The sequence below is a fragment of the Musa acuminata genome, chromosome BXJ2-4 (genome assembly GCF_036884655.1).
Source record: "Musa acuminata AAA Group cultivar baxijiao chromosome BXJ2-4, Cavendish_Baxijiao_AAA, whole genome shotgun sequence".
In the NCBI taxonomy this organism is placed as follows: domain Eukaryota; kingdom Viridiplantae; phylum Streptophyta; class Magnoliopsida; order Zingiberales; family Musaceae; genus Musa; species Musa acuminata.
Genome location: NC_088341.1, coordinates 3,687,501 through 3,712,500, shown reverse-complemented (window position 1 = coordinate 3,712,500; position 25,000 = coordinate 3,687,501). Strand labels below are relative to the sequence as shown.

Here is a 25,000-nt window from a genome sequence, read left to right as displayed (position 1 = left end):
GCTGTAGGCAGGGGATTTAACTTATCCATGATTCCTTGATTTTATAATGAAAGATCAATTTCAAGGTCCGTAAAACTTGACTGAAGCAGCCTTGTTATCAAAGATGGATTTTTAGATCAGCAGCAACAAGAAAAATAATCAAAGAAACAAATAAGATGAACAGGAAACTAGAAGGCACTTTTTGAATTAAATTAACAAGCGGATTAAAGTTGTAAAGGTGTGGATAAGAATCACCGGGAAAATTGAAAGCTAGGAACACTGAGGAGATAACGAAACCATCACTAAAGCATTTACCATGCTGTCTCCGATGAACCAATGCAATATCAACTGCAATTCCTGGGACTTCCTGTTTATCTTGCAGCAATTGATCCAAACTTTTCACGTAATCTTGGGGAACTCTGACTAAAAGTGTATTTTTATTGATAAAACCCTTTGGTTTACTGATCTTTTTCTAGGTAACATTTTTTCCCTGAATTGTATACAGTTCATGCATTAAATTATCTACCACCAGTTAACCGCCCTTGTCTCTAATATCTTCTAAGCCATTCTTATTCTGAAATTTTTATCACATGAAGTAAGATATCAAAATTAGAGCATCATTCTTTCCAGTACTGGTATTTTTGGTGTGGGACCATAAGGTCTCTGCTTCCACATTGTTAGCAGGTGATTAGAACGAACCACTTCATATTAACCTTACTCATGCTTTTATTTCCAAAGTTATATGACCTTTTCTAGTCGACCTCTAACTTTTATTTTTTGCTTATTTCACTGTAAATTTATACTCGAATTGTTGCTTGGGATACTTTATCAAGACCATAAGTGAATTGACTGCTATAATACCACAATTAAGTTTTTGTGGCATAATGACAGCTTAGTCCAATGTAGCTAGTTTCGTGGTGTCTATCTTAAAGTTTAGTCAATTCAATAAGTTCAGATCATTGAAAACCTTATACCTCTAATATTATGTGCTGCAATTTCTCAATACGCCTCTAATATTATGTTCCAGTTGATCTTGTGGAGGTATGCCATCCAAAAAACTGCAACATTGGGCTTCTTGCATACTCCCCACTGGGTGGTGGTACACTCAGTGGTAAGTATTTAGATACCAACTCTGAAGCTGCTAAAAGTGGCAGGCTAAATTTATTTCCCGGGTATATGGAGAGATATAATAGATCATTAGCAAAGGTACGCCCATCGACAATACAATGTTTTTTTAGTGTACTATTGTAGTAATAAACAATTTTGCAGGAGAAATTTATAGTGTTGTTTCTTTTCCATGATTCTAAGCCTTGCCTCCATGTTTTCCTTGTTATTTCAGTTTATTTATCTTTTTTATTTGCTATACGCAACTGTATTGTTCAGTTTGGTCAATGCTGTACCATATTTCATATTGCAGGTGGCAACTGAAAAATACATTGAGCTTGCCAAGAAGCATGGCCTTAGCCCTGTCCAACTCGCACTTGGGTTTGTGCGTGACCGCCCCTTCATGACCAGTACAATTATTGGTTCAACCAACATGGATCAGCTGAAAGAGGATATCGATGCATTCAGTACAGCACCACGGCCCTTGCCACCCGAAGTTGTAGATGAGATTGAGCGTATTTTCAAAACTTACAAGGACCCAGCAATTGTTTGAGTTGGTGTGGCCTAATAATCTTCTTTGAACTACCTCGAATTGGCAACCTTGTTTTTCAACATACTGAATGATCAAGCAAACCATGAAAAAGTAATTTTATCATTTAGATACCATGCATCTGCAATAAACGAGAATAAATCTCTGGCTGTGTTCCGAAAGAAGAAAATTGATTTGTGTCGGAAGTTTTTGTGATGAAACTGCCTTGATTTCGTTCTACATTTGTGGTGATGCTAGGTTTTGTGTAGAGTAACATTCAAAAGATTGTACTCCACGCGTTAATTATGTATTTGATCCTAAACAGTTGATCTCTTTATTTTGTAGTTGCAAGATATATGCCTCTTTGTAAATTGCTTTAAAAGGTGGTTACTATTTCTCATGTCAGGGATTACAGTATCAAACTTGACTGACGATATGTGGAGGTCGGAACCGTCTTCACCCGTACTGAGGTAAGACTGGCATATAATTTTTTTTTTTTTGGGAGAGATGTATTCCACATAGATTTTACTGATTTTTATGTCGATTTTTTTTTTGCTGAGAGCAATAAATGATAGAGAGGAATAAGCTACCTTAAGGATTTATGTCGGACTACAGTTTGGTGCGAATTATAATTGGATCGGGTTAAAATCAAAATCGAACCAGCTTAACGATTTGTCGGTTTCAAATCGAAACAAAGTTGACTTTGGACGTCTTGGTTTCAGTTCCTAGGTTTAAAAAATTGAATTCATCAGTTCTAAAATCGTTGATTTAGAAACCCGAACTGATGATTTTGGTTCGAACCGTTGGTTTCATAATTTTAATTTTTTTTTTCATTTTTTTAAATTTTAATTAAAAATAAATAAAAATTTAGTTGTCTTTTGTTGGTTTAATTTTTATTTTTAATTTAAAAAATTAAAATCATCAATTTTAAAATCATAATCATCAAATTACACAGTGTGTGATTGGATATGATGATATTCTTTTTTTAGTTCTTAAAATTATTTATGCTTTAAATTTAAAAAATAAATATAAAGAGTAATATTTAGAAATATATAATATTTTAATTATTACAATAATATTTATATGTTGTTTTATATTTTACATAATAAAATGATAAATAATTTTTCAAAATTATCTGGGGTATCTCAAAATTTTCAAAATTATCTAGGGTATCTCAAATTTTATGCTCGGGTCTATTAAACTAACAAGCTCGATGAAAAGTGAAAGTGACGATACCGACATGGGAGAGACAAAAGTAAGGATGAAAACAAATAGCATATGGTAATGGAGGGCAAGAGACTATTATGGTAGAAGCTAGAACGTAAGAGATTATTATGGTAGAAGCTAGAATACATGAGATCGATGATAGTGGCAAAGTAGAAAGAATGATAAATATGGTAGAAGATAGAACACATGATAAAAATGGTGATAGAGATAAATGTGATGGAAGATAAAGTAGAACGACAAATATGGTGGAAGATAGAACACATGATAAAAATGGTGATAGAGACAAATGTGATAGAAGATAAAGTAGAACGACAAATATGGTAGAAGATTGAACACATGATAAAAATGGTGATAGAGACAAATGTGATGGAAGATAAAGTAGACGAAGAGAAAGAAAAAGGGAGAGACCGGGATTGACACTGAGAACAAGGAGAGGAAGAGAGAGATCAGCAAAAAATGATTTATAGAATATGAATCAAATTGCATCTGTTCAGATTTAGTCTATTTAAAGTGAAGGTTCAATGAATCGATTAAAGAGTACTTTTTAGGAACTTAATATATCATGGTAATTTAGACGTTAAAATTCTATAAATTGAAGTTTTTCTTTTTGGGTTCAAACGTTGATAGATAATTTTTTCTATTGATAATCTCTTTAAAAAATAATAAAATAATATTTTTATTAGGGTGAAGTCTCGAAAAAAAAACTTTTAACTTTATATATTTTTTTTTCCGTGCTCCTATTTTGAAAATTGATTGAACAATGCCCTTTTATGAGCTATTTTACTCATTTACTTCTAGACAATTAAGTGACTTTTTTTTTTTTGCTGGCTTTACTGATCCATTCTAAAATTTGTTTATTTTATTTTTCAAGGTTAATATTATCTTTTTAAGAAATAAAAATGCCATAGCAAAGTTAGGGATTTTTTTTAATATAAAAATCATTCTTTTTATTATTTATAATCCACTGATATCGATTTTTTTTTCCTCCACGTAACTCTTATGATCGTCATCCTACTATACTCTATCATCATCGAAGCTCCCTCTTTTGTGATCACTATCTTGTGTTTCACTAATGCTTCTTATCATCCACTGTTTCGTTGACGTTCCCCTCTTTTACGCTTATTGTTGTCTTGTGCTTCGTCGACGCTTCGTCGTTGAGATTATTGTCTTGCATTTTTTTGATGCTCCTACTCGGGTGCTCTTTGAAGAGAAGAAAAATATTTTTTTATTTATTTATAAAGAAATAATTTAAAAAATATATATTAAAACAATAAAGAAAAGTTGCATTAATCTCCGTACAAAATCAGTAACCAAATTACATAATCAGCCCTCCTTAATATTCTCTTATTATTTTCTGTCTGTGTGTACAAATGCTTTCTTCTCCTGTTTGGCGAAATCCGAAAGGCAAGGAGGGAGTGGGAGAGACAGAGGAGCGATGGGGAAGGAGGAGCTGACGGATGAGCAGGTGGCGTCGATGCGGGAAGCCTTCACCCTGTTCGACACGGACGGGGACGGGCGGATCGCCGCGTCGGAGCTGGGCATCCTGATGCGCTCCCTGGGCGGTAACCCAACGCAGGCCCAACTGAAGGAGATCGCCGCCTCGGAGGGCCTCACCGCCCCTTTTGACTTCCCCCGCTTCCTCGACCTCATGCGGAAGCACCTTCGCCCGGAGCCCTTCGATCGACAGCTCCGCGACGCTTTCCGCGTCCTCGACAAGGACTCCACCGGCACCGTCGCCGTCGCCGACCTCCGCCACGTCCTCACCAGCATTGGCGAGAAGCTGGAGCCTGACGAGTTTGACGAATGGATCCGTGAGGTAGACGTCGCCGCCGATGGCACCATCCGCTACGAGGATTTCATCCTCCGCATGGTCGCCAAGTGATCCGTCAGATCCCATCAATTTCCAGGTCGGAAACCCTACGATTCCTGGCTCAGGTATAATGGTCGATCTCGCTTGTACCATATCCTCTGTTGTTTTCACATTTTCTAAGATCTGTTCATTTTGGTTGGAATCCACTCATATATTTGCGTGTTTGTATGTGTCTCCTCGGAATTCGGTTTTCTGTTTTGAGCATGCTTACGGTTCTTAAGAAACAAAAGAGAGTTTATGGTTGGATTTTTCACTTATGATCTGATTGTTTCCTTGGAATGTCTATCAATTGTGAGATCCATCCGTTTTTCCGCTTTTCTTTCCACAGCTTGTGGCCTGATTCACATCGATTTTAAATGTCTTAATTGTTGCATCTTTGTTTGAGGATACGTCGCTCTAGAATGGATCGTTGTCATCTGTGTATAATTTAAATCTTTTAAAAGATGCATGTAAGGATTGAAATTTCGGATCCCAGGTCTGCTGTGGTCGTTGGTCGGATTAGTATGAGCCTGATAAGAACTGGCAGAATGTACATTTTATACCATGGTATCAGATTGAGGAAGAAGAGGTGGAGAAGGAGAAGAAGAATTAGAAGAAGAGGAGGGGAGGAGGTAGTGGACAAGAAGAGAAGGAGAGGAGTACTGATTCTACTCAACCAGCCTGATGGTTCGAGGTTGGCAGGCAGCCTGATACCGGGTGATGATGGATGGCACAAGGGGAATCACACGTGATAAAGAGAGGGAGGGGATGCATTTGGTTTTGATTAGGATTAAAAAAACTAAGAAAACAGAACTGGATGGTTAAACCCTGTAGCATATGCAGATCGTCTGAAATTTGGCGATCCATGTATCAGTCCATGACAGATCGATATGTATCTGTCACTATGTACTGGTCCTCCCGATATGTATTTGGTTTTGTTAGGATTAAAAAACTTAAAAAACAGAACTGGATGGTAAACCGTGTAGCATATGCTGATCGCCTGAAGTTGGATGATCCATGTATCACTCCATGACAGATCGATATGTATCGGTCCTCCCAATTTGTAGAACCTTGGTTGTAAGCCTTTGACTCGTGCTCAGGTTTTTCTAGTGCAATAAATTATTAGTTTTGTAGATTACTCTTAACCTGGGAATCTAAAGGAAATCAGATATAAATTGTGGTGAGTAGCAACTGTTATATAAAGTAAATTGATTCCTCACTGATTGTTTTGTAGGAAAATTAAGATTATGGACAGTTAAATGGACATTTTTTTCTTAAAAAGCTTAAATTACATTATCCTTGAAATGAAAGTCATGTATTCAGGAAGTTTGTTCCTCTTGGTCTTCATGCATTTTAAACTAATAGGAACGTATTGTTTTTCTTGTTTGTTGTCATATAAAAAAAGATATGTTTATTTCTCAGGCATTTTAAACCTACAGGAACGTTTTGTTTTTCTTGTTTGTTGTGATATAAAAAAAGATATGTTAATTTTTTCCACCGAATCAACTTGTGATTTCATTTCTTTGTTGGCAACCCTTGTTCCTAGATCTGGTTAAAAACAAAACTTAGGATAAGAAATGTTGTTTTCTTGGGAGATGAAATCGTTTTCTTATCAAATTGCTGTTGTTTTTTTAGAGAATGTCACTTCTCATAAACCATAGCGGCATTTTGTCTTTCACATTGTTTTCGACTCTGGTTGGACAAGGACAGGATTTTAATATTCTTATCACATGTTTTGCTGAACCACTTTGATTTTTGTCGTAAACTTGAGTCCTTGAAAAATGTTTGTTATCTCTTTTATAGGAGCTTTGCTATTGTAATTTGAGTACAACGGATCAAGCATGATATGGATCCTAGCACTTGACTGTTTTATTGTTCTAATTGAGGATGCAAGAATATGATATAAGAACAACCAAAATCGGGATACATTTACAAAGGTGAGTCTAAATGAAAATGTATAAAGCTACATATTTAAAGTATTATAGATTTTATGTATGTTAATTGCATTTTGATTTTTGAACTATAGTCTATATACATATTAAAAAGCAACTTTAATTATTTCTAAAACTATTCTAAATTTCTAAATATTTTTAGAATAAACTTCTTGTCTGTAATTATATAAACCAAAATGCTTTTTATTTATGAAGTATCTTTCTAAATTATCTTAAACTAACATTTTGTATATTTTAAGATTCTATTTAAAAGCATATTTCTTGAGCAGTTCTTTTGTGACATGGGTGATCAAAGTTCGAGTTACTATAATAATCTCTCTGCTTGCAAGGGTAAAGTTGTGTATATTGGTCTTTTTCAGGCCTTGCATTGATAAAAGCCTTATGCACTAAGTTATTCTCCATTTTTGTTTAAGGGGATTAGGATTTTAAGAAATTCAAATCTTATGAATCCCATAGTATGGCTCAGGAGGGACGTGAACAAGATATAAATCCCTTGTGATCTGGATTTATAAGTGCTATACTGAAGGTATGGTCAAAAGCTTTCTTAACGAAACTTGTTGCTGCCTTGCAGCTACTAACCAATCTTTACGTCCATCCGAAGCCCTATATTGGTCTCCCATATTGATGACCCTATATCGGCTGTAAGGGCTGGATTTAGCTTGGTTAGCTGGACCAAGGTTTGTATTGTTCTAGTCTATATGGACTGGTATCTATTGATCTGTCATAGTATTAGTATTAAAAGATGTAGCTCGATATTGGTATAGTGCTATTTACTTTTTTAAAAATTATTTTATTAAGTAATATTGGTAGTATTAGTTGGTATACTGCTTGGCACGATTTTAATCCTTGAGCTGGACTAAGGTTGCTTATGCCCAAATAGAGCCATCATACCCTCCTATCAATATTTTTGTTGTTGGAGGGGGATCCTCATGCTCTATATCCCCAGTTAAAATATTATTTGAATTAGGACTCCAAAAACCTTCTAATCTTCTCTTAAGTGCTAAAATCCTGATAGAAGTTGGTATAACAAATCGCCTAGTTGATCGAGTCTAGTTGGACCACCAAATCCTAAATACAAGCTGCCCTTTCAGTCTCCCTCAGATCCCAGTCCAATATTATCTTCCTGAAGTGCCTCGTGTAGAGCTCTTTGCAGGGGCAAAACCGATGTCAACATCGCCGGACAAGTGAGAGTGTGGCCAACCTGTGAGGAGCATTGTCGAGGTGTACTCAATTCCAACTTGCAATATAACACAGTAGATAATTGACTGGAGTCATCTAGAACTAACTAATTTCTGGTTGGTCTATTGGATGTAGATCCAGATTCTTTCATCTCAACATTGGTATCCCAGGAAGACCTTTTTTCATGAATATAAGCCTGCTAGTCATGTTTCATTTACACAATACGTCACAAGCATGTATGAAAATTTCATGTTGGCCTATGTAGACCAAACCTTCACTTTTATTTGCCATTAACCTAGGTTTTTGATGTATGGAGATACGGTCTAAAAGGCAATCAACTTTTCTGGATCGCCAATGACATCGGAGTAAATATAGTGACTTGAATATGTTCTATTTCAGTGTTCTGCAGTAATTAACCTTCATTTCTTTTGTGCTGAGTTTTTGAGGTGCAAATCTCATATTATTACCTTGGATTCATGTCCTTGGATTTACCTTTACACGTCTCATATCTGTATACTATGTTGTTGACTAACATTTCCTGCTTTGCATCTTTTCTTGACTGGTGCAGGGTTTCTTTCCGAGCACAGAATTGTCTCAAGAACTGAGCATGAACGATGAGTTGGTATTGCTGAATGGTTTGCTATATTTTGTCGAGCACTGAATCAAACTTGGTTGTGTTATTAATGGCAGTTAAGTGAACATCTTGAGTGGCTATCTATAACTTGTGTTGCTTTGCTCACTCTTATATTATTTATAATGGTTTGAAAGTATTGATAAATATACACAAATGCATCAGTTACTCAATTTGTTGATGGCTGATATGTGTTTCATTAAGCAATTCTATCATTTTTGTACTCCCTGATTATTACAAACCCACATTTTTTGGACTACATTATTATTCATATAATTAGCCCAAACGTATAGATTATATGAGTGTGATTGTGTCAAGCTGGCAGCATTTCCATGTGAGTTATTTAACTTTTATGTTACAAGTATATTAATGTATATACATATATACGAGGCATGAAAACATTTAACTTGTTGATTTAATTATGAATAAAATGATACCGTCACTTATTGATTCATTTTACTAACGAGTTATGCCAGTATGATACCAATGTATAATATACCAATCTATACTAACCAATTTTATTAATAAATATAATTAATATATAAAAATATAATATATATTATTGAACGACGCTGAGATATATGGATCATCGATCGGTTTAGGGCAGACCGATAACACAATGGGCTGGAGCTCGAGATCACAATGGCCCCCAAGCAGATGGTGCAGCCCTCCGCACACCACGTTTCGCTTCACCGCGGGCCCTTCGACATGTCGCTAAGCCTCTCGCCCTCGCCGTTGCCGCTTCCTTCTCGATGTGGCGTTCCCTCCCCGTCCTCCGCTGCAGCCGCTGTCTCCTCGTCTACTCTTCCTCTTCTCTACCCAATCTTCGCCCGAACTCCCATCGCAGTTCCTTTCGCATGGCTAACCCCCACCCCGGCGCTCCCTCCTCTTCCAAACCCTTCTCAACCGCTGCTTCTTTCTCCTCTCCCTCGAGAACAAGGTAGCCGCCTCTTCACATCGCATCTATCCCCCGGGCAAAACCTTGGAAGTGGTCTTAATTTGGCTTCTTGTTTGGTTGATGGCAGTGGGAGAGGGAGGGGAAGAGGCTCCGGCGGAAGGGGAAGAGGAGCTGATGGTGCCAGTGATCGGATCGATGCTCTCGGCCGTCTCCTGTAATATTCTCTTTGTCCTGCTTTATTATTAGTTTATCGGATTGAAGTTTGGAGAAGGAAATTTTGAATGACAATCTTATTGAAGGGACTTATCTGATCCAGTAATTCCTTTCCCAAAAAACGTGTAATTCTAAGAGCAATCTCTGCTTTGTTTTGAGATGGAATTGGGATGGAAATGGTTCATGCCTACCTACAAAAGTTACTGTTGATCTGTGCATATGGTGATCAAGGGATGATGTTAGATGATGTTTTTTTGCTATTTGGTTAGTGTTTCAAGCTTCTTTAAATAAAGGGAAGTCACAATCTAGATTTAGACACAAGGGATATCCTACTTTTGTCCCCAACTGTAATTTCCTAAATGATCTCTCGTATACTTTGTACTTTCTGCCAATCAATCTTTGATCTTATTATGGTTGATCTGATTTTATCAAATTAGGCAAACATGAAAACTGTCAACTGTAACCTGATTTCACTCAACAATTTCAGGACACGTATTTTGCGCCATATGGCTTCTGAGCTTAATTTAAATATACGAAATGATGGGTATGTTCGAGTTCGTGACTTATTAAAGTTGAATATGACAACTTTTGCAAAAGTTCCATTGAGGTCACATTCACTTGAAGACATTAGGGAGGTGAGTTCTAATAGTGCCTTCTTCCCGATAGTCATTTTAGTCATTGTTACATATGTATTCCTAAAAGCTGTATTTGTTTCATAACGGAGGTGAGTTCTGTGGTGCTTTCTTCCTGATATTCATTTTATTCCTTGTTGCTTATATATTGCTCAAAGCTGAACTTATGTCGTAGCCGAGGTGAATTCTGTAGCTCCTTCTTCCTGATAATAATTTCTGTCCTTGTTATACATATATCGCACAAAGCTGAGCTTATGTCGTAGTGGAGGTGATTTCCGTAGTGCCTTCTTCCTGATAATCATTTTGGTCCTTGTTACTTATATATGCTCAAGAACTATCTCATAGCTGAATTTTGCATTTTTTAGATCTTGGTATACTTGTGCAAAATCTCTGTGGTCCACATGGATCTTTAGGTTTCAGTTAGTGACGGTAAATGTCTTATATAAAGTTCAAATCTTGTACCTTAATAGCATTAACTTAATTCCTGTGGTTGCATGCCTCATGAATATGTATGTATGCTTATCATGCTTAAATATAATGGTTTCCCCTATGTATATATTTATCTGCTTTATATTTTCTAAAAGTGAGCCAGCATTGGCTGCATTTATTAATCTCCAAGGTACTTCTGATTTCATGGGTAGTTCTTTTTTTTGTCTGAAATTCTGAATAAAAGAAAAACATTTTGAGATATTACATAATTCTTGTGAAACGAATTAATCATTTTCCTTATTAATTGTAGAAAACACATTTTGCCTTATATTTTCTAAACAAGCCCTTCCCATCATCATTATAAGGTGCAAGGATATGATGATGACAAATTAGGCAGTAGAGTGCTTGCCATTGAGCCAAAGTGACTTATCGGGAAGAAAATTTTCTTTATTTGTTGGAATAAAAGTTAATGAGTCAAATAAAGCACAATATAGGTGTATAGCAAGTTCATTCTATCATAAGCTTCACAGGTCTTTGTCCTCGGAATTCTCCATGTCTGTAACTTCAAAGTTATTGAACTGCCATAGATTTTGATCATTGAAAATAGATCCAGAAAAAGAAGAATTTAGGTCAATTTAATACAGAAATATTGGTGCTTAGGCAAAGAAAAAATGAGAGAATGATAGGCAGAAAGTAAGGAGAAATATAGAGAAGGGTAATTTGTCCAGCAACCCAAAAGAGAAAATGGTGTTTTGATTATTTATTTATTTTGATGCCCAGAGCTGACAAATGTCAATGTCAAGCACTATTTCTTGAATAAACCAGTTTTCCAAGTCCTATTGTCATTGAAAATTAAAAAAAGAAACAAAATACCAACCAATATTAGTTCTTAAATGGTTCCACCTCAGCCATAACCTCATAGAGTTCCAGTTTGGTCAAAATTTTACTAATCATGGAGCAATTTGAATGAAAAGGCCACTTTATTTGATGGTGATATTCTAGTATTTTTGGGCTATACTCTTCGCCATGCTTTCAATTATGTGCTCTACTTTAATTTTGTGAGGCCTTTCTTCGATCTTATCTGTCCATTCCTAATAAATGTCATATTTGTCTCATTCACTAACAGGCAGTTAAGAGGGATAATAAACAACGCTTTAGTCTATTGGAGGAAGATGGGGAGCTCTTAATCCGTGCAAACCAAGGGCATACCATAGTGGTGATTTGCATTCTACTCCAGCATTCTCTTCCATTTAATACATATCTTATTAAACTGCAGTTTCCTTGAAGCTTATAAACTATGATAGAAAGTTAGCTTCATCAGCTTGGAACATCTAGTGTTTTCTTTTAATTACTTTTTCATTGTATTATTGATTGTTGAGAGGAATGATGCAGAAAGTCTTCTTGTATGTGTGTCTGTCTTCTTCTAGTAAGAACTTAATATTTGTATAATGAAGCTAGAATGAAGAGAAATAATAATCCAGACAGAAAACAATAGAAAAGTGTGAATTTCATCTTAAATAATAGATTCCCTTTTTGGTTACTTAAATTGAAAACTTATTAAACAATTGATTCCCTTTGCAGTTACTTTGTATACATTGAAAACTTACCAGTGTTGTATAAAAATTTAAATTGACATAGGATTTGAATCTTGTGAGCAAAGAATTGTTTTCCTGTTTCGAGCCCTTGATAGCTAAATTGCAAAGGAGTAACCTCAATGTATGCCGAGGCTCGCCCTCTAGGACACCCGAAAAAGGGATGGTTCACGCCCTGATTCATCCTCACACAGTCACACTGGTACATACCAACCAGTACGTGCATATCCAGGCAAAATTAGGAATCTTGATTCGAACATACCGACATGTACGTAATTGGTTATATCTACATGATGCATGATTGTCACTCGTGCTAAGATTCAGATGATGCCCATCTTGGTATGTAAGGTTCAAATTATGTCACCAAGATTTTTGATGAAGAGATATTCCAGCTAAACATTTTATTTAATGTCATGGTGCCACTGCTTTTCTGTTATTGCATCTTGAATTAAGTATTCAACTAGCTCTACTACTTGATTATCTTATGTATCTAGTTAATATCATGGTGCCATTGCTGTTATTTAGCTCTACTAGCGTTTCAACTATTATTTACAAAAAGACAATGTAGAACTTAACGTAAGGCAAATTTTGCTTATTTATTTATTATAAATGGTATCATTTGGTGCTATTCGCTAAATTACATACTTAGGATTCTTGTTCTTTATGCAAATTAGTTATCTTCTTTATTCCTTTTCAGACCATCAACTCAGAGAGTCTATTAAAACCAATACTGTCAGCTGATGAAGTTCCAGGTGAGGATGAGATAAACAATGGCTCAATTAGTTTCTATTTTTGTGGATCTTAAAATTTCGAAATTAGGATCTAATTAATTTACTTTGCAGTTTGTGTTCATGGAACTTATAGGAGAAACTTGGAATCAATTTTGCAATCTGGGCTTAAGCGAATGACAAGGTTACATGTACACTTCTCAAGTGGTTTGCCCACAGATGGAGAAGTTATTAGTGGTATGTTCACATATCAAACCTTTTCGTTGCTTGATCTACACTGTCTATGGTAATTTCCTTTTTTTTTCTATATAAATATGTTTGGCAGAGTTTAAAGTCTCATCTGATACTGATTTGGACACTTTATTAGACCAACATAGTACTAGTATACCAGGCAGTGTACTAACCATTGCTCGGTATCACTGAAAAAATAAGAAGAAAATGTTATTAGTCAGTAGCAAACCATGATCTGGTAATGGAGCCCCTCAGTGTGCTTTGGGTGATGATTCTGGTGGAAACTTTGTTGGTTCCAACTGATAGATCACCGAGAAAAATACTTTCTCAGTAATTGACCATATTACACATGAATATAAATTCGGGCTATATGGAATATGCAGTGAATTTATACGAAATCTACTTCTTTATTGAAGTCAGTGCTCCTCTTTACTACATCAATTAATAAGGATTTGTTTCTTTCTTTGTTAAAGTTTTTAGTTAGGTTAATTATGTGGTATCACCACTCTCGAGCTTGATCTTTTGTGTGTTGAATATAACAATCCTTCTAGTGGATATCCTGAGCAAATATACAATAACTGATGCCCACCGAGATTAATTGCATTTCTACCACATAGACTACTTTTGGAAGCTTTTTTAGATATTCAAAAAGAGATCCCATCAAGTCAGACCTTTTCTACTCTTTTTTTCGTCAAATGATCTCCATCTGCTCATAGTGTTTTCTATGAACTTTTTGCCTAAGGTATGAGGCGAGATGTTAATCTCCTAATTTATTTGGACGTTGAAAAGGCACTACAAGGTATGATATTATTCTGTTTGTAACATATTGTGTTTGACAAAAAAAAAAATCAATTTTTTGATATCATCAATTATAATCCTTGATATATGACCGATTCACAGAAGGAATGAAGCTCTTCATATCTGATAACAAAGTGATCTTAACTGAAGGCTTCGATGGTGTTGTGCCAGTCAGATACTTCAAAAAAATCGAAACCTGGCCAGGTAGAGAAATAATTCCTTTCCAAATTTAGCTTTTGGGGTAGTTTGGAAAATTACCAAATTTCATTCATTATTTCTTCTAGTTTGACACTGCAATTCTCACGTTTGTGCAAACATTTTAAAGCACCTCATGTCGCATATAACAGTTGAACAAAAATGGCTATCTACATACGTTTTACTAAATTATTCTGTTTCTGCTGTGTTTGTCTATTAAACAATTGGAGATGCTACATATAAGAGTTGAAATCTTTTTCCAAATGGAATTACCATAATATTTTTATTTTACTTATTCTCACTGGTCTTGCATGCAGTACTTATGCTATATTACCTATGAATAATTACACCGTCTCATGCATATGCTTAGACTATTACAAGTTAAAGAGTGGGATGGTATGACTCAAATGATACACTATACTTGCAACAGTCTTTCTTTTTGGGCTTCTTTCAGGAAGTATAATTCCCTACTGTTGTCTTTTTCTTTTGCCTTAATACTTGGAATAACCACAGTTACCTATATATATATATATATATATATTTCATTTTTCTTTCTTTTTCTATGGAATGCAATACAAATTATAGTGTTATAGTGTTTTTGTATTGCACTATAATGTTTTCCTGATATTGTTGAAAACATTGTAGCGTAAAGTAAAAACATTATGTTTAGTGTTTTTACAAGATTCAATATTGTTACAGTACTGTTGTACTGCATTATAGCTGTTTTGGGTATTGTAAGTGTAAAACTATTATAACTGGATTAGTTTCTCCTTTGGGTTTATCCATAGGAAAAGAGATACTTGACTTACTCAAGTCAAAGGTGTTAGGTATTACGGAAAACAAAAAAGAGATGATGCTAGGAAAATCTGAAAATGGAGATAATCTCCGGAAAAAAAATAAAAGAAGAATTTGTCTGAAAATTCGTCCCATTTATTTGATTGTACGGTTCCAAAATATAATTTTTTTTTGGCTAAATGAAGCCTTTTCACTAATAAATCCTCAAAACCATGAAATGAATCCTCATCCGATGTCCACGAGGCTGGCTTACCTACCGTGGTAAAATCTAGCAACATAACCTTCCTTGAACCTTACGCAAGCATCTCTTCGACCAATGCCCCTCCCCCTCCTATCCAAAAAGAAAAAGAAAAGGCTACCTCTCTGATGCTTTCCCTTCTCTTCTCTTGCAGCATCTATCTAATTTTGTATCAAAAACTGCCGTCTCTCGATACCCGTGAAAGGTGCAGAAAACAGCTGAAGGTGAGACTGGAAAGAAGATACTTTTCCCCTTCGTTACAGCTTGTACATGGGCCACCTGCGAGACAAAGGAGACTAAGGTTTCCTTTATACCTATATGCCCTTTGAATACAAAAATTAGGCCGAAGAAAGCACATGCAAAGCCTCTACAATTGTGCCACATGACCACACTGTGTTTACGTTGTGACCGTCCAACACTCACTCTGCTTGCTGTTCGCCGTTCCAACGGCCTCGATGTACCCGTCGCAGACTGTGCCGTGATGGTCTTCGAATCCTACTGCTACGCGTGGAGACGAACAGATTCGCAACCGTAGGGAAAGCTGCGGAGTTAAAGCAACTCTCTCGGTCGTTTCTCCCGCCCGAGAGAGAGCTAATTGCGTTCCGCTTTCTTCTCCGTGATATGAGGCCGCCGCGATCGTCTCACGCCGTCTGATCTCACTGCTTCCCCTCGTGATCCAGTGGTAATGGCGGCCCTCTCCCTGCTGCTTCTCCTCCTCGTCCTGGTGCCGATCTTTACATTCTCCTCGGCAGCGCATTCGAACGCCTCCGCGTCGCCGCCGTCGTCAATCGGCGTGAATTACGGCCAGGTCGCCGATAACCTCCCGTCGCCGCCGGATGTCATCCCCCTCCTCCTCTCCTTGGGAGCCGCCCGCGTCAAGCTTTACGACGCCGACCCCGCCGTCCTCCGCGCCTTCGCCGGCACCGGCGTGGAGATCATCATCGGCCTTCCCGACCGGTGCGTACCGCGCCTCATCGCCCCCTCCGCCGCCCTCGCTTGGGTGAAAACCAACCTCCAGCCCTACCTGCCCGCCACCAGGATCGCCGCCGTCACCGTCGGCAACGAGGTGCTCTCCGGCAACGACTCCGTCCTGATCCGATCCCTTCTCCCGGCAATGCAGTCCCTCCACTCCGCCCTCGTCGCCCTCGGCCTGGACCACCAGGTCGCCGTCACCACCGCCCACTCCCTCGCCGTCCTCGCCGTCTCCTACCCACCCTCCGCCTCCGCGTTCCGACGCGAGCTTCTCCCGTACGTGGCCCCGCTGCTGGCCTTCCTCGCCAAGACCTGCTCGCCCTTCCTGATCAACGCCTACCCCTACTTCGCCTACAAGGCGGACCCGAAGCGGGTCGACCTCGACTACGCGCTCTTCGAGCCCAACGCCGGGGTCGTGGACCCCGGCTCCGGGCTTCGGTACAGTAACATGCTCCACGCGCAGGTGGACGCTGTACGGGCGGCGATCGTGGCGGCGGGGGGAGGGAAGGAGGTGGAAGTGGTGGTCTCGGAGACTGGCTGGCCGTCGGCGGGAGACGACGACGAGGCCGGGGCAACGGCGGAGAATGCGAGGCGGTACAACGGGAACCTCATGCGGATGGTGGCGGCTAGGAAGGGGACGCCGTCGTCGCCCGGGGTACCTCTCCAGGTCTACGTCTTCGCGCTCTTCAACGAGAACCTCAAGCCCGGGCCGTCGTCCGAGCGGCACTACGGTCTCTTCAAGCCCGACGGCACGCCCGCCTACGATTTCCTGGCGGCGAACTCATCTGCAACCGTCTCCTCCTCCTCCGGTGGCAACACGGCGGAGTCGCCGTCGCCTGCGACGGACACGTCCTCCACCGGTTACTACACCATCTCATCCGCAACGGTACAAACCAATTTTTTTTTTATGGGGAAAAAATAATTCATAATTCCTGGAAATTGTTTGTATAATTGGTTAGTGCTAATTTGATTTCAGGGGATGAAGCCGTTACTTTGGCATCCGACGGCGGTGGTGAACGTGGTGATGGTTGCGGCTACATTTCAATATTATGGAGTTTTAGGATATTTAGATTGATTCTTAGTAGAATTAAGATTGATTTAGAGAAGAAATATGATAGGAATATTTTTTTGGCCTTCGATGTTGGATGAATTTTGTACATGTAAGAGAATTGCGGGAGCGACGTGCAGATTAAAGGCAAAAGAAGGAAGAAGAAAGAAGCTTTGGAAGCTCGTCGGATTCCACATGTACTAAATGCGTTTGGTCTGGCAGTAGCGAGGGTTGCCGATTTGCTTTTGTTTGATCTGAATTTTGACTGAATTGTTCAGATGGAATTGAATTTTGACTGAAATGTTTAGAAAGGAGGTGGATGTGTTCTCTCTCCGCAATCTTATGGTTCAGATGGACAGCCACTTTCTTTTAGTTTCGGGTTTTATATGCTTGTTGGGATGGACGGTTAGATGATGGAAAGTATGGCACATGAATCCAAATGGTTTCGGGTTTCATATGCTTTTTTTTTTTTATTGTTTTATGCTTTGTTAACATTGATTATTGATTCAGATATTATATTATAAAATACTTAAACGCTGATGCTTCCTTATTAGAATTTTAGCATTTATAATTTATTAATATAATTTTAAAAAAATTTAAAGAACCATATGATATACTTTAAAATCACAAGATTATCGATATGATTTGATGAGAAATCGACATAATTTATATCTTTTATAAATATGATTTTATTTATTTATTTTTTTAAAGTTATTTAATATTTATTTATATTATTATATTTCTGGACCGACATTTTTCGTAAGATTATATAGATTCATTTATATATATAATTTTTAAAATAAAATTATAAAAACATTATAAAAATAAATTTATCAGATATAATTTAATAAAAAATTAAAATATAATTTTACTAAACAATATCTATATCAATGTACATTTTAAATATTTTTTTATCTATTATTTATCAAATACTCATAACATTTTATTATTATGTTTTCACTTAAATTTGTTTTCTTGACGTACGTGTTAAAAATATAAATATATTTTCAAATGCACCGGGTGAGATTTGAAGATCCCGCCAGCTGTTGATCCCATTTAAATCTCATGTGGAGCGGTCTAACGATCACAAGCGGTTGGCCCGGTCTGCGAAAAGGTAGGCACGACTCGTGTGATGGTGCCCGTTGGATCCCAACTTCTTGTCCAAATCACTTTCGAAATTGCACGACCAGGGATTAAACGTGCGGCTTATTGCTCAGTCGGCATCACGCTGATTGACGTGTAACTACCAGCTCGACTCACCGGTGGGACCGACGTGACAACTGGTTTCCGTTTCCCACAAGGGTGCGCGGCAGGTAAGCGTGGGAACTTTGAAGGGCAGCCAAAAGGGCGGTGTGATTAGGTCGAGGATGACGCCGGTGAGGGCTTTAAAATGTCCTCGAGAAGGCTGAGTTTAGATAGAGAGGGACGAAGAGAGAGAGAGAGAGCGCGTATCTCCTTTGTAAGCGGGAGGAAGAGAAACGTTCTTGTCGCCCCGAGAGAGAGAGAGAGAGAGAGTTTCTGCTCATCTGTTGGCTTGACCTTGGTCGACTTTGGGAGGCGGGCGATGGAACCGGGGAGAATGGATGTTGGGATTCTGGCAATGGATATCTACTTTCCCCCCACTTGCGTCCAACAAGTAAGTCGTCGTGGGCTGACGTCTCTTTACGTCTGTGTTGCTTCGTCACTTCTGGATTCTTGAACTTTGGGTTGTAGTCTTCTTTCGTTTGAACTTTTTTTTTTGGGTTCATTTATTGTGTGTATGATTAATCAAAGAGAATTCTTAGATTGAGGGTGAGGTCCAAGACGCAAATTCTTGGCAAAATCAGGTTGATTTTTCGTTAATCAACCTTATTTTTGGGATTATATTGAAGTGTTAAGATGCCTTCATTTAATACTTGCTCGGGTATATGATTTTCTGATCCTGTGAACTTGCAGAAATAAACGAAATAAATTAGAGAGTCAAGCTTGTGCTATGTTACTCTTGCTGTTTGATTTTTCATGTTTATTTTATTGTTTGAGCATCCTAATTTTCTGATGTAAATTTCTTATATACATGGTGCTCACTGCAGGAAGCGCTCGAGGATTATGATGGGGCGAGTAAAGGGAAGTATACCATTGGACTAGGGCAAGACTGCATGGCCTTTTGCACCGACCTGGAAGATGTAATTTCTATGAGGTAATAATCCCTTCACTGAGAAAAGTTACGTAGCTGGATTAGTTTCATTGTGAGACATTTTAGTTTTTTATGTTTGGAGACATTTGTACATGAAAATATCAACATAATCATACAAAAATAAAATATCATATATATATATATATATATATATATATATATATATATATATATATATATATCTGTGTGTGTATATGTGTATATATATACATACATATACATATACATATACATATACATATAGAGGCAAACATCCTATTCAATCATTACTCATCCTTCCAGCTATTGCTCTTGAATATGTCGGTTATGTTACTCTTTTTGCTGGTCCCATTTTATGCACAATGTTCTAAGATATGAATGTTGACCTTGATTCTCTCCCAGCTTGACGGTTGTTTTGTCCCTCCTTGAGAAGTATCAGATTGATCCAAGACAAATTGGTCGCCTGGAAGTTGGTAGTGAAACAGTGATTGATAAGAGCAAGTCTATCAAAACTTGGTTGATGCAAGTTTTTGAGGTTTGTACCGTTTTTACAAAATGCCTTTCTTTAAATGTATCCATACATATGTGATTGTCCAGAGAGCATTGTACCAACGTTAAAGCATCAAGTTAAGTAGATGGCACATGAAATAATTTAGATATAGGATAGCATGGACTTCTTGGTTGTTTCACCATATGGTACTTATCTTCTAAAATTTCATCTCAGTTGTTTACAGTAAAATTGTTGTGCTGAAATTCTTTATTTCATTTTTATATCTATTTTTGGTCACTAAAATCCAGTTGCTCAAATTTCATTACTATAGGAATATGATAATACTGATGTTGAAGGTGTTGACTCCACAAATGCATGCTATGGGGGAACAGCTGCTTTGTTCAATTGTGTAAATTGGGTTGAAAGCAGCTCCTGGGATGGACGATATGGATTAGTTGTCTGTACAGATAGTGCGGTATGGCGATAGAAATATTCTTCTGCAAGTTGCCTGATTGTTACCGTGCATATATTTAATTTGATATTATTCTTTGCTTTCTTGATCTTGTTACTTGTCTTTTTTGAAAAAAATGGTATAGATTTCTTTGCCATACCATTTTTGATTAATTTATCTTGAAATAGCCAATTTCTTCTTACCTCTAGGTATATGCAGAAGGGCCAGCTCGGCCTACTGGGGGTGCAGCTGCTATCGCAATGCTGATTGGGCCTAATGCTCCGATTTCCTTTGAAAGTAAATTCAGGGGGACTCACATGGCTCATGTTTATGATTTTTACAAGCCAAATCTTGCAAGTGAATATCCAGTATGCTTCTGTTCCATTTTGGATTTATCTTCTCATGTAACATAGAAATGGCTATTTTGTGTTTTGTTTTCCTGTTTTTGATTGTTTCCTTGGGATGGAACCATGCAAGTGCTGATTGTCTATTATTTTATTTTCCAGCACTTCACATATAATGCTGCTAAGTTTCTAGAAGCAGTAGCTAAGTGCTAATTTTTAATTGTTGGAAGTTCAGTTTAAATTCCTTACTACTGATCTTTGGAAGTCTGGTTCCATGGAGTCTGTTTGTCAGATAAATAATTGATACCAGTCTGTAATAAATTTCTCCAAGTGACATGATTCTTCAAAAAGTTGCTGAATACTTTATTTGAAGTTTGTGCTTTTATATATGAAGTAGAAAGGATTTCTACATTTCTTTTAGCGTTCAGTTTCTCATGTATTAGCTTGTTATATTGATCAGTATAAATGCCCGTGTAGGTTGTTGATGGCAAGCTGTCACAAACATGCTACCTTATGGCACTTGATTCCTGTTACAAGCGCTTTTGTGGCAAGTAAGTTTGGAAGAATAAAATTGGCTTATTCTCCTCTCGTTCTTTCAACTTGTAACCATCAAATTGTTTTTCACACTCTTACCATGTTGTTAGGTTCGAAAAGATTGAGGGAAAACAGTTCTCTATTTCGGATGCAAACTATTTTGTTTTCCATTCTCCATACAACAAGGTAGATGTGCTTTATTGCAATCTCTGTATAGAGTACATACTATCATGTGAAATTTGTAAATAATGGTTTTTTAACTTTCTATTGGTCCATTACTGCAGCTAGTACAAAAAAGCTTTGCTCGTCTCGTCTTTAATGATTTCTTGCATTGTCCAAGGTATATACTCTGATTTTGCTTGACAAGAGAATAAGTTCCTTGGGTTACTCATTTTGACAGTTGACATGTTAGAATGGTACACTAGTGGAGAGGAACATGAAACTTCTTTCGTATAGTGAGACAGAATATGATTTTAGTTTTTTAGGCAAGAGATAGGACGAAGATTCCGTTGAAAAATTCAACTAAAAGCAGCCATCAGAAACAGTAGTGACTCACCTTTGTTGTTATTCTCGTTAAATTCATATCTTTGTTCTTTTCCTTAACTCTTTACATCATGATCTTTTTCTTTCATTAGTTAATTGAATGACTTGATATGCATATATTCTATGTGAAATGAATCTAATCTTCATGGGCAAGGGTCACAATTTAAGAAGCATTTTTATTGTGTTACCTTACCTATCTATGGAAGTTCATTATATCTGATTCCTCAGAGGTAGAAAAGAACATCAGACAATTTGGTCTGCTTGGAGAAGGCAAACATTCTAGTGTCTTAACAGCTTGCTACCATCGCAAGCATAGTCATTTTTGATAGAAAAGATTATGAATGCTTCAATTCATGTTTGTCATGACAAATAAGATAATTGTTTGGCATTTTCTGGAAAGACATTCATAATAAATGCTTTTTTTTTTTTACTTTACAGTTATATTTGATTAAGCAAAACTTTTTTGTGAACTCCTCTTAGTTTTATTTTTTAAAATAAGCTTGCACTTTAATGTCAATTGCAATGTTGTGATCGAATGTCATTTACTCCTTATCCTTAATAGTAACCTTCAGAAGGAAGAAAGAGAAAATCTGGAGCCATTCTCAAATATGACTGGTGAAGAAAGCTATCAGAGTCGGGAACTTGAAAAGGTCATTCATTGTAATATTTAGTTAAAGACTTCATCTAGTTAAATGTTTTTGTTCCCTCGTTCTCTAATATCACAAACTGTCCAGGTTTCTCAGCAAGTTGCGAAGCCCTATTACAATGTAAAAGTCCAACCATCTACTTTGCTACCAAAACAAATTGGGAATACGTACACTGCATCTCTCTATGCTGCACTTGCATCTGTTGTCTATAACAAGCATGACACACTGGTGATTTCGATAACTTCTTTCTGATCGCGTCACTATGAAACTTTTTCTGTGGGCATTCTCTAACTCATACATGATATGCAGATGGGTCAAAGGATTGTTATGTTTTCATATGGAAGTGGTCTAACTTCCACAATGTTCTCATTCAAACTTCATGATGGACAACACCCATTTAGCCTATCAAACATAGCTTCCATCTTGAATTTATCAGAAAAACTCAAGTCAAGACATGTGGTATGCACCTTTTGTTTTATGGCTCACAATACAACACCATATTGTGTATCAAGTGAACTATGATCAGTCTGCTTCTGCATGATGCTCTTGTTATTTATGTGCTTTTACTCTTATATTTCAAGTGAACACAATAAGTGAACTATGCTCGTAGTCTGCTGCTGCATAATAATCTTGTTATATTTGCCAACTGATTTGATCATTGGAAAAGGACCTTTAAGACAGCATTTATCATACATGCACGATCACATTTTCTTGGGACATGTTGCTGTTAGTATCATGGATTTGTATCAAATGGAAGTTTATGAATCTAGGAATTTTTTTGTGGCTATGTTGTTCTTGAAAACAAGTAAAATACTGAAGAATATAATTGGGATTTTTGGTCCTATTGATTCTCTACATAGTTGATTCATTGAAACCCAATCTCTCTCCATTGCACATCCCTAATAGTTAGCCTCTCTAATTATACACCATTCATGTATCATCAAGATTTTTTCTCACCCATTAATTATTTTATCCTTCTTAGCATTGTACTATATTTTTATAATATATCATTAGTAGTCTTATTGAGTTCACCTAAACCGACCTAATTTGTTGGATGTGGGTTTGAACCCTGGAATTTGTTGTCTGGGCTTTGAGCATATGTTTTTTTTATTTATTTTTTGACTCAAAACAACCCCAACCCATCTAACAACCACCCCTAGTTGCAGTTTATAGAGACATTATATATATATATATATATATATATATATATATAAATATATATATAAAACATTTAGTAGACTATGTATGATCTTCACATATATATATAACATTTATATATATATAAATGTAGTTATTGATTCAGATGATGCCAGGTGTGGTGTTGGTTGATCTATCACTCTCCTCAGATATCTACTTATCCATAGTGAAAAATATCTTTTGCCAGGACATGATTGGAATTTTTATACAAATGGCAAATAAGACTTTACACATTCATCATATTATCCTTGAAATCAGCATTTAGGTTGATGCTTATAGAAAAAAAAAAAGGCCGCGAAGGGCTATAGTTGTAAATGTTCCTCAGCTTTTGTTTCTGGAATTGCTTCATTACAATTAAATCTCTAGTGAGCTGCACCATGTATGCGGAATACATTTTCTAATCCATTTCCCTTCATCCGCAGCCATTTTCTGCGCCTCTGAGCTTGTCGGTTGGCTACTAGTAGACTGTTGTACCAAATATGGTCTTATAATTACCTGTTCAATCCATGCACTAACTTGCTCGTTTCTTGTTCAGTTTTCACCCGAAAAATTTGCCGAAACTCTGAAGTTAATGGAGCACAGGTACGGAGCCAAGGATTTCGAAACAAGCAAAGACACAAGCTTATTGTCTCCTGGCACATTCTACCTCACAAAAGTCGACTCCATGTACCGGAGATGCTATGCCAAAAAGGGCTCAGAGGATGCTCCAGGTAGCAAAATGTTCAGTTTCAGTAGCATGTCTATGGTCAACGGCTACTAATTGCATGCCCTTAAGTCATGTATGCTGGATGTTATTTCTTCCTTCTGGATTATATGCGTTGTGTTTTATTACTGGAAGACAATAATTTTGTTGCTGTCAAGGAAGTCATTTTTCGCAATGAATCTGTTGAAGTTCACATTGGAACTGTTTCTTGGGTACTCTCTTTGGTAGACACTGCAACATGCATGTAATTTTTGGCTAATTTATCTGCTTTGTTTAACCCCTAATTAGTGATTTAGATGAAGAATTGGTTCAATTCTTCATGGTCTTTAATGATCTAAAAATTTAAAAACTTCAAGAACGGGGTGAGTTTGTTGAGTAAGAAGAAAGTGTCAAAAAGAGAGGAAATGTGTGAAATGGAGGGAGTAGGGGGGGAAATCATATCATTCAAAATTTGAGATCATGTCTCCTAGATGTAGATAGGGCAACGTGGCAAAGTAGAGACCCTTGCCACGTCAACATAAGTAGAAACCTTCATCAACTAATGTAGTGTATAAAGCATTATTTGATGTTTCGCTCGTATTCTAGAGTCTTTCGTTCTCCTCTTTGATCTTTCTCGTTTTACTTAGTTCTTTCTTCTCTTCTTCTTTTTCATTCTCTTCCTCCATCGTCTTTTCTTCCTCATCCTCTTCCTCCACTTCACGTCTCTCTTCATCTTCGGAA

General features: G+C 37.2%; 5 protein-coding genes across 6 annotated transcripts in view; all 5 read left to right on the top strand.

Annotated features, from left to right (window-relative positions):
- Positions 1-1,965, top strand: part of LOC135609546 (uncharacterized) — a 14,927-nt gene extending 12,962 nt beyond the window's left edge. Inside the window, exons 7-8 of one of the 2 annotated variants that reach the window (XM_065102922.1) lie at positions 1,007-1,185; positions 1,397-1,965. In XM_065102922.1, coding sequence (XP_064958994.1) covers positions 1,007-1,185; positions 1,397-1,636 — 419 coding nt within the window. In that variant the 3' untranslated portion in view covers positions 1,637-1,965. The remainder of the gene's footprint in view (positions 1-1,006; positions 1,186-1,396) is intronic. The other variant, XM_065102921.1, reaches the window with a different exon arrangement.
- Positions 1,966-4,209: 2,244 nt separating this feature from the next.
- Positions 4,210-8,623, top strand: LOC135609550 (probable calcium-binding protein CML7). The gene is made up of 2 exons (XM_065102925.1): positions 4,210-4,774; positions 8,388-8,623. Exon 1 carries the CDS (start codon positions 4,275-4,277, stop codon positions 4,719-4,721), a length of 447 nt encoding a protein of 148 aa, XP_064958997.1. The 5' UTR covers positions 4,210-4,274; the 3' UTR covers positions 4,722-4,774; positions 8,388-8,623.
- Positions 8,624-9,069: 446 nt separating this feature from the next.
- LOC135609548 (uncharacterized) lies at positions 9,070-14,430 on the top strand. The gene is made up of 8 exons (XM_065102924.1): positions 9,070-9,390; positions 9,476-9,562; positions 10,049-10,196; positions 11,749-11,838; positions 12,912-12,966; positions 13,057-13,179; positions 13,916-13,972; positions 14,074-14,430. Exons 1-8 carry the CDS (start codon positions 9,203-9,205, stop codon positions 14,202-14,204), a joined length of 879 nt encoding a protein of 292 aa, XP_064958996.1. The 5' UTR covers positions 9,070-9,202; the 3' UTR covers positions 14,205-14,430.
- Positions 14,431-15,634: 1,204 nt separating this feature from the next.
- LOC135609547 (glucan endo-1,3-beta-glucosidase 11-like) lies at positions 15,635-17,388 on the top strand. The gene is made up of 2 exons (XM_065102923.1): positions 15,635-17,057; positions 17,148-17,388. The coding sequence occupies exons 1-2, from the start codon at positions 15,885-15,887 to the stop codon at positions 17,244-17,246; spliced, it is 1,272 nt and encodes a 423-aa protein (XP_064958995.1). The 5' UTR covers positions 15,635-15,884; the 3' UTR covers positions 17,247-17,388.
- A 1,193-nt stretch (positions 17,389-18,581) lies between these two features.
- Positions 18,582-24,473, top strand: LOC103980621 (hydroxymethylglutaryl-CoA synthase). Its single transcript, XM_009397068.3, has 12 exons — positions 18,582-18,855; positions 19,289-19,395; positions 19,774-19,906; positions 20,193-20,336; positions 20,522-20,680; positions 21,134-21,207; positions 21,301-21,376; positions 21,475-21,530; positions 22,296-22,383; positions 22,468-22,608; positions 22,690-22,839; positions 24,113-24,473. Exons 1-12 carry the CDS (start codon positions 18,610-18,612, stop codon positions 24,335-24,337), a joined length of 1,599 nt encoding a protein of 532 aa, XP_009395343.3. The 5' UTR covers positions 18,582-18,609; the 3' UTR covers positions 24,338-24,473.
- Positions 24,474-25,000: the final 527 nt, after the last annotated feature.